This window comes from Melozone crissalis, unplaced genomic scaffold, assembly GCF_028551555.1.
Source record: "Melozone crissalis strain CALT ecotype California unplaced genomic scaffold, PUWL_Pcris_2 ptg000029l_1, whole genome shotgun sequence".
Taxonomy (NCBI): domain Eukaryota; kingdom Metazoa; phylum Chordata; class Aves; order Passeriformes; family Passerellidae; genus Melozone; species Melozone crissalis.
Genome location: NW_026535807.1, coordinates 12,473,329 through 12,482,581, shown reverse-complemented (window position 1 = coordinate 12,482,581; position 9,253 = coordinate 12,473,329). Strand labels below are relative to the sequence as shown.

The window sequence follows — 9,253 nt, the reverse complement described above, 5'->3', positions numbered from 1 at the left end:
TCCCCCACTGTACCCAGTGCTGTACTGCTCATACTTTACCGTATTAGTTAATAAATTGATTGCTGCTGGAATATTGGCATAGTCAAGCTTCTCATTTATAACATACCGTGCAATTCTGGCCCTATCCTTACCCAGATTCCAGCAACTGTTCTTGGCACTGAGCTTCACAGATCTCAAACTTACAGTACCTGGTGTCTCATTACAGACCTTGGTGTTCCCGTTGTCATCCTGGCTTTGTTCTTTTCAGTGCTGCAGAGCAAATCTAGGGAAACAAAGGCCACAGACAGTTTAATTTTGTGTTGCAGTCTCAGAGGACCCACACAGTTCACAGAGTCCCAAGGTGATTCTCTTTGCTTACCTTTCCTTCTCAGTCAAAACAATTTCTGCTTTTACCTTTATTGCTTCTGGTCCATCAGGTCTTTCATAAGCTACAGCTACACTGACTCCTCATCAGGAGCAGAAGAGCTAACAGATTTGCCACAAAGGGATGGATCTGCCCCCTCAGACCACTGACATCCTGCCCTTGAGAGCAGGCCAGCTCATCACTCACCCTTTTCCCCGAGTGGGAGATGCAGAGTGCTCGTGCCTCAGGTTTAGAGGTGTCTGCATCCCTCTCCTCATTTTGCCATCTCCTCATGGTGATCCTGGAAGCACTTGACACCTCAGGCTTGTCACTCACTGCCTTTTGCCTCTTCACTGCTGCAACCTCACACTCCCCTCTGGACACCACAATTACTGACAATCATGAACATATTTATGTATATGATTCTTCCTCTTCACACTCATAATTTTACATTCGACCCATACTTTTTGGTACATTTTATTGTCCAAGCCCACTCCTCCACCACCATCCTCCTGCCACAATCAAAAGTCATCCTTTCAAAAGCAGTGGCATTTTAAAAGTGCTAGAACTAAAACAAGCTTACCAAATCCAGCATGATATCAGTATTCTTAAACTGGAAAGCTTAATCCTTAGGATGATTTGAAGAGAAAAACCCAACATCATTAGGATTAGATCAATCAGTAGCTAAGTGCAGGTCAACTACAAAACACAACCAAAACACTCCAGAATGCTGAACAGTGAGTGAGTGACTAAATTATGGTAAACAAATGTAAATTAATCTTCTGAGATTCCGTGGCTGGTTGGAATAGCCCAAAATTAATAATTTCAATTATTAATTGTTACCCACAAGGAATTATGAGAGAGAAACTGATGACAGGACAGTACATTTTTGTTCCACCTACTTACTAAATTAATTATGCCATACAGAACCTTGGGGAATGTGGTGAATTGAGTGTAGTGACTTGTTTCTGTTACTACTGTGCATTTAGCAAATTAGATCCAAATATGAACCACTTTATCAGAAACAAAATACAAGCTTTGGTCAATTACATTAAAGCCTCACTGCATGTAGCATTGAAACCTTTTTGTAGTCTTCTTCCAAAACCAACCAAACAAAAAAAAATCAAAATGGTTTAATGTAATTTATTTGAAATGCTTCCAGAAAAGTTTAAGGCCATTAATAAAAAAAGTCAAAACACACATTCATTCTTTCTTCTCCACCTGAACACTTCACATGCTTTTTGCTCTTTTTCAACATTTTTTGCTTAACAACTTCCCTATGCCTTTTCTTTTGCAGATTTTTCCTTTCATCTTCACTCATTCAGCTCTAAAAATGAAGCAGTTGAAATAAATTACAAAGCCTGAAACAGAAAAGAAAATTGATTTTTTTTTTAAAAACTATAAATACAGAAATATGTTCTATAGGGTAAAAATGCCATTTTTTAAAAAATAAAAATACCTTGCTTTATATTGTTTATCATTTGTCACACTGATTTCTGTAATGCACATCAGCATATATATATGTAAGATAACTAGTAAATTTTATGTAAACTTGTAGAACACAAGAAAAAATATTTTTGGCAATAACTTAGCAGTTTTTCTACTTTTGTTGTTACAAGTACTTTGCACAGGTTATCTTGTGTAATACCAAGAATCATTTAAAATTTGTAATATATCATTTTCATAGCTTGCCATACAGCACTGGCATTATTTCTTACAGTAAGAAATAAAATACTATCCAGGGATTCCTGAAAAATAACAGGATGATCGCTACGTGTTTTAGACTGCATTTAAGTGACTCATCTGCTTCTCATCATAATGAGTAGGTTAAATCAGCCACCAGAAAACACAGTAACATTTCCAATTACAGTATGAAATGAAATGCAACAAAAACTTTTAAAACAAAACTTGAGGAAAGTAAAAAGGATGTAATACATCCTAAAGGACAAAAAATTCCCTTTTTGTTTAAACTCTCTCTACATAATCCCACAGGGTACATATGTAGAGCACCATTTGTATAAAATCAGCACTTAGTTTTAAAAACCAACTACATGTAATTGTAAACAGACATTTACAGGAAATTAAATGTTTTAACATTAGTGGTGCTTAAAACCAACAGTGGAGGTCAGTGGAGTGCAAAATGCTGAAGAGGGCCTATTCACAAGCAAAGCTCCTTTCCATTCTTATTCTGTTTGGGATAAGATATATATATGGCACTGAAAGCAAATTACCAGCTTATTTACAAACATCCAGTATTCTCAGTATTTCATTTAATTCAGTGCTGGCTGTAAAGGTTTGGTTGTGGTTTTTTCAGTTGATTATTTTTAGCATTACATTCTTTGAAAAATAAACCATTTTACTCTGCTGACCATTTGAAATGTCCAGATTTTAGTAAGTTTGGCTGCTGAATCTTAGGACAGTGCTTCATTTTGAAAAATATCCCTAAAGAGTCCCTGGTTTCATGGCCTGCTGTTTGTAGTTCTTGCTGATTTAATACCACAGGAGTTTGGACAGCTTATTGCAAGATAGTTTTCTTTCTTGTTCCAAGAAACTACTTTTTCTTTCCATACCTTTAAAAAAACTTATTATCTTGAAATTCCATATTAAGTCCACATCTTCAGCTGCCCCCTTTAAAGGGCAAATAAAATACTTAAAAATTAGGGAAAGGTTATTTATGTAATGCATAAATAAACAGTAGATTAGAGATTTTGTTTACAGCAGGACATTGAGAATAACTGGTCAAGTACCTCTTTCATCCACCTTGGGTATTTATGGAACATAATCACAGGACATGAGTTGCAAGAGATTCCAGCTTATACAGATGGGCAGTTACAGTACGACACTCACAGGTACAAATACAAGAACTGCATTGACATTGTCACAAAAAATATTCTAAAAGTGCTTCTCTGAATGGTTCCACATATGGAATGCAAATACTGTACAGGTAAGAGACAGACTTTCTTCCAGGAGCTGTAAGTTTGTGTCAAACATTGGTTTCTATTTGCTTTTGGCTGTCCCAGGAGTTCGTGTGCTCCATGCGCTCGCAGTCGGCGCCGAGCTCGCTGGTGTCCATGCTGCAGTCAGACTCGCAGTCCGACTGCTCCATGCGCTCCGGGGCCTGTGCCCGCGGGCACCCCGGGAACCGCGCCCCCGCCGTGCCCGCCGCCGCCTTCTCCTTGGCCTGCCGGATGCAGTTCAGCCACTGCTGCTTGTTGAACGAGTCATTGGCTTGGAGAGAGTGGGTCTGGCTTTGGGATCCATTCTTGAAGCTGACTCGAAAGAAGTTTTTGACTGAAAGAAACAAGATATATCAAATCCCTGAATGCTTTGGCTGAATGGATTTTATAATCGAAGAATATACTTAAGTAACAAAATCTGCACAATCTTTGCCTTAAGATCAGACAAGACTATGGGGGACCAGAGAAAAGAGTCTGAGTATCCTCTTGTTTCTGAGAGAAGACCACAGAACACTACAAGCACTTCTAGTAACTTCATATTGCTGGATTACATAATTTTGTTTCTGCCATGCATGAGCTATCCATTAAGCTTAAAGTAAATCAGCAAGATTAAGGCTTCTCCCACACTTTAATGCCTCTCCTCCTACCTTCCTTCTCCTCTCCTTTCCACAACCTTCACTGAATGCAGCATCCTTGTGCCAGCCAAAGACTGACTCATCTCTTCCTTTCCCTTCACTAACAGAGTGGATACATACAAAAAACCCTTGAAGTTATGACCAGATGAGATTTAAAGGACCCTTGTAATAGAAAAAGCATCTTCATAATGTACTTAACTGGAAGAGCATAAACATGAATAGCTGCAGTCTTTACCCTGAGTGCTACAGTATCTGCCAGCTTCAAGAGTTATTGAATAGCAATCAGTGTCTCCAGTACAAGGAAAGGCAAAACAGCTCAAGATTTCAAAATACACTTGCTTATAACTTCACCTTGCAAAGTTTGCAAAACCGCAAAACTTTACAGTCTGTATGTTCTCCCCTTCTCAATTCAGTACAGGAGCAGGCGTGTGGAGAGATTCTATTATCAACATAGCGAGCTTTGAGGAAGAATTGAAAAGAAACAACTTAGAACGTAATAAACTAGATATAACGTTAATTGTAGAGAGACTATTCCTACGTCCCATTGGCTGGTATCCCCCAGTTCTGATGGCCCCCAAGAGCAAACAGAAGCAGCTGGCCCATACTTCTCTCGTTGTTGCTGAAGGCCCCGCGCAGGGAGCCGCCCAGGCGCACCTCCCCGTCCTGCAGGTCCTCCAGCAGCAGCTCCCGCACGGGGATGGGCTGCCGGTACAGCTGGTAGCACAGCTGCTCGTTGTGCGTCACGGCCCGAGTGATCACCAGCACCTCCTCAAACAGGAACACGTGCAGCTTCTGCTCAAAGATTCACAGGTAATACAGCGTTAGTCTTTTGTTGAAACATCATTAAACCAAATGGAACAAGTAAAGTTCACCAGAAAGATGAAAATGGCCAGTTTCTTCCTGGTAGTTTGGTACTGAGCTACCTGCCTGACCTTCATCAGGTGAGCCAGGAACAGCACCTGTTCCCCCTTTCCCTCTCAGCTGTGGGGTGAAACAGGACCCTTCCACCGTATGCAGAACCATGCTACACAGAAGCAGTTCCAGAGCTGCAAAAATGCACTGCTTACTTTGTTACTTCCTAAAATAAATTTTCCCAAAGTTTTATCTGCTTCCATAAGTGTCATATTTCCATTAGTGTCAGTAAAGAAAAAAAATCTTTTTTCATTATTTGTCCATTCAAAAGTTCTCTTTAACATTGAGGGGAAAAAAGCTAGAAAAGACTGAGTTCTCTTCTACTAATACAATTTTTTTTTTTCCCTTTTTAACTGAAAGCTCAGTTTGTGAAACTTAACAGTAGTGCAGTGTCCCAAAGACTGGAATCAAAGTACTAAATTTAGTCAATAAATTAACCTTGATCTCAACAAAGAATCAAGTAAAGCATTTTGAATAACCACAGCCTTTGGCAAATGTAAAGTCTGCTGGTACATTTTGTGTGTTCTTTACAGACATTAATATCACATCTCTGAGACCAGATATTTGGTGCTTTTCCCTGCAAGTATTGAAATTGATCAGATTTACCATTTATCCAGGATATTGCTAGGCTCCATAAGAGACAGAGATACATATAAACTTATTATCTACCTATAGAGATACTTAACTACCAACAAAAAATATTAGTGTTATATATAATAAACATTTATCAACTTCCTGTATATTAGAGAATTATGTTTCTCTGTGTGTGCTCACAGCTCTTTTAGCTGTTGTGCAAAATGAAGATATCTTTAAAGTTACTTATGACAAAATATTTATTCCTTACCACTCCCCTGTTGTTCTTCAGTTCCCCATGACAACACACAGCACGTGAATTATCAATCAATGAATCCCTTTGGCCTTCCTCAAGATAAATAAGTCTCTCTTTGTAATACCGGCATTCAGATTCACCAGTCTTTATGTTGATTTCAGCCACAATGCCCTGAATTATATTTATCTGCAGAGACACAATGAAAATACATGAATTTTAATTACACATCTGATATTCAGCTGTTCATATAAACATTTGTGGTTTTTAATATTTTATATAGTTTCCCTTAATTCACTAATAAGCTAGAACTGCTATAATCTCCTAAAAACCCCCAAACCCAACAGTAACTCACAGCTTCTTCCAGATGCTGTTGATCTGGATGATCATTTGGTGTGTGTCTCAGAATTTCTCTGAGCAGCAGAGGGTATTTCACCAAACGGCTTCTGGGGATGTCAAGGAAGTTCCAGAGGTCCAGCTTGCGGCTGAAGGGAGACTCCAGGCAGCGCTGCAGGAAATCCTGCACCCTGTGGTCTTGTTTCTTGTGGTCCAATAAAGCTTTGGCTGCTACTTGATTGCTGCAGTAGCTGTCATAGGAGTTCAGGCATGGCAGCTGAGGAAAGAATAAATTATTCTGTAGCTGAAGCAAAGCACAATTTCCTGCACTGAAAGGTTCAGGTGATTGAGGACATCAGAATTCCTGCTGAGACTCCTTTAGCTGGAGATTTATACACAGGTTATTGATGTCATGTTTCCAACAAATATTACCTTTACAAGGGTCCTCAGGGCACCTTGTTCAAAATTTAAGTAATTTAGAAGCACTTGCTCATCACTCAGATCCTACAGATCTCTGTTACTATTGCAAAGCATTAAAATATAAATTACTTAAGACTGAGCACTATTTAGTGCAGACAAAACTAGAACACAAAAGCCTGGCTGTAATTATGAATGGAAATAAAAGCCTAGGAATGAGTACTCCCAAACCTGGCCTTTTTCAGATCAGCAAATTTCTACAATCAAACTTCTATATTGTCCACAGGAACCTTGACCAAACCAAGATGACAAAACTGTGTATATATATATAAATCTAAAAAAACCCCTTGAGTGTTGATTAGAGCTGTATATGCACTTACAAAACCTGCTGTATTAACATCCAAAACCACAAAATCTTTTAAGAAAGGAAATTATACTTGAATATATTTGAATCAAGAGAAGTTCACTGATGTTCAACACACACCAGAAAATATATTTTAAGTTACATAATGCAAAGAAGATTATTTTGACATTTACAAATTATTTATCATTAACTATTGGCATTATATAGATGATATAATGCTTCCCTTGTTGCCCATAGGCCACACTTTCACATAGAGCTGCTAAATGTCATTACTTAATTCCATAAAATTTCAAGCCTTTTTTTCCCTGCTAAATTTCATTACTTACATTTACTTAAAAACATACTTCTCACATATCTAAAACCAAAAATAACTCTTTCTGATAGCAATGAACAATTTTATCAACAAAACTAACAAAAGCTATTTTCAGTATTTATGCTGTTGGATGCTAGTGAACATGAACCTATCTACTTTATCTTTTATGAGGCAGCAACATCTCTCTTGTATCCCTGTTTGACTTTCCAAGGAAACCAGAACAGAAACAGGAGCAGATTCTCAAAGGACCTACATAAGAAAAACTCTAGTCTGACTCTTGATTTTTATTTAAAGTATATTAAATAGTGCCCAACTCCTGAACAGCAAAACCTTTAAAACCAATATCCCAGTCTAAATCTTTCCATGGAAAATCCCTGAAAAGAGAAAATATTCTATTGTGTCCCTAAATAGTTGCCTTAACTTTTAAAAGTATTCTGAGAATATCTTTTTGACACGTTATAGAAAGGAAATTGTCTGAGACAAACTACATGACATCTCCAGACTAAAGTCCCAAAACTGGTTATAAACTCTGCCTTACCCAACCCACGAGGATGTGCCCAACATGATCTGTTGATCCATCAGGTTTCCTGACTTCTTGGAGTCGCCTGAGAAGATCTGAGAGTGAATAGAAAAAAAGAAGAGAAACCTCACTTTAATAAACCTGACTTTAAATCTGTGTGGTATAATTATGCAGCCAAAGACTCTGAGAGTTTTACCTTCATGCAGAGGAATTAGAGAGTCCAGTGTTCCAAAAATTTGGTTCAGCTCTTGCTCTGTCATTATGGAAAGCTTAAGCATTGGGTCATGATAAGCCTGAAAAGAAAAACAAACATTTGTGGTTTGTTGGTTGCAAAATTCATTATAGAATTTAGTGGTCTCTGTAAATAAGTTTCATAACCATATATTAAACTATCAATTTCATATTGAAAAAAAAAAAGGCAGCACACTTAAGTGTTTCAGAAAAAATGGGAAATTGAAACACGTTTTGGATTTTTTCCTCTTTTACTGTCTTAGCAATTATTAAAAAAAAAAGATTGCTTTAATTGTGTTATGAACCAATTAGCACTCTTTGTTGTGGTTCGGTTTTTGGTTTTGTTTTTTAAACAGACCTTTTTTGCCAACTTCAGATCTTCTATCAGGTCTTCTTCTCCCTGGGAAAGTTCAAAGATAGCCTGTAAAAACAGACACAAACATTAGAAAGTATCTTTATTTAATCTATGCTCCACTTCCTGGGTTGATGTTATATTTTGAACAACTGTCTTAACACCTTGTAACAGCATTTCTCTGCTAAATCTACAGAAATAAAGTAAGGCTTTATTGCATAACTACAGAATCAAGTGCATTGTTTTTTAAATCAGTTATACCAGAATGCTCATTAAAAAATTACCTCAAATAGACAAAGATTTTTTTTTCAAAGAGATGTGTTCCCAGATGTAGGAAACTAAGTTCATTTTTGTGGTGTTTTGACTTAGCCACTTATACAATTGCTTGCATAGGAGTTTGTTGTGTTCCCTTTTAGTACAGGCAGTGGCAGAAGTTACAGGGGATTCTACCAAGTAGGAGACAGATCTTACTTAAAGTATTTTGTGATACTGAGCACTTTTATTTTGGTACCAATTCATCTTTTTGTTACAAAGGCTGAGCTCTAGGTAACTTGGCTGATGTTAGTTACTCCTCTTAAAGCACATTTGAGACTTTAAAGCTGGCAGATTAAAAATAACACCACCCTAATTCACTGGTTAATCAAACCCCCATTGTTATTAACTTTTTACCTCCTTCAACTGGGGTACAGGAAGAGTTAAGGACATTTTGGGCTAGAATTCCTTGCTTTACAGTCAAAGCTTTCAACCAGTATGAGTCATGGAAGCCCATCCCCAGCTGGAACAGATTCCTGGGGCTCAGGAACCCCCATTCCTGCCAGGTTTGCCCTAGTGCAGCTCATGGGCAGCAGGTCAGCTGTCCCAGCAAAGCACACAGGATGGGAACAAACACACAGCACAACCCTCCTGCTAAACCTGCAGGGACCCAGCTCACTTACTTGGGTTGGAGCAAGGATCCTGGCTCCTGCCCCCACGCAGCAGTGACTGCTATACACTGTGCAAACAGTTTCTACAGTTTAGCTTTCAGTAAGCTGCCTTTGAAGTCCTCAA

General features: G+C 38.2%; 1 protein-coding gene across 2 annotated transcripts in view; it reads right to left on the bottom strand.

Annotated features, from left to right (window-relative positions):
* Positions 1-1,480: 1,480 nt before the first annotated feature.
* ARHGEF3 (Rho guanine nucleotide exchange factor 3) overlaps positions 1,481-9,253 on the bottom strand; it is a 107,599-nt gene continuing 99,826 nt past the window's right edge. For both annotated transcript variants that reach the window (XM_054280828.1, XM_054280829.1), the window contains 7 exons: positions 8,213-8,275; positions 7,820-7,916; positions 7,642-7,718; positions 6,029-6,286; positions 5,692-5,862; positions 4,541-4,727; positions 1,481-3,634 (listed from right to left, as the gene is read on the bottom strand). In XM_054280828.1, coding sequence (XP_054136803.1) covers positions 3,327-3,634; positions 4,541-4,727; positions 5,692-5,862; positions 6,029-6,286; positions 7,642-7,718; positions 7,820-7,916; positions 8,213-8,275 — 1,161 coding nt within the window. In that variant the 3' untranslated portion in view covers positions 1,481-3,326. The remainder of the gene's footprint in view (positions 3,635-4,540; positions 4,728-5,691; positions 5,863-6,028; positions 6,287-7,641; positions 7,719-7,819; positions 7,917-8,212; positions 8,276-9,253) is intronic.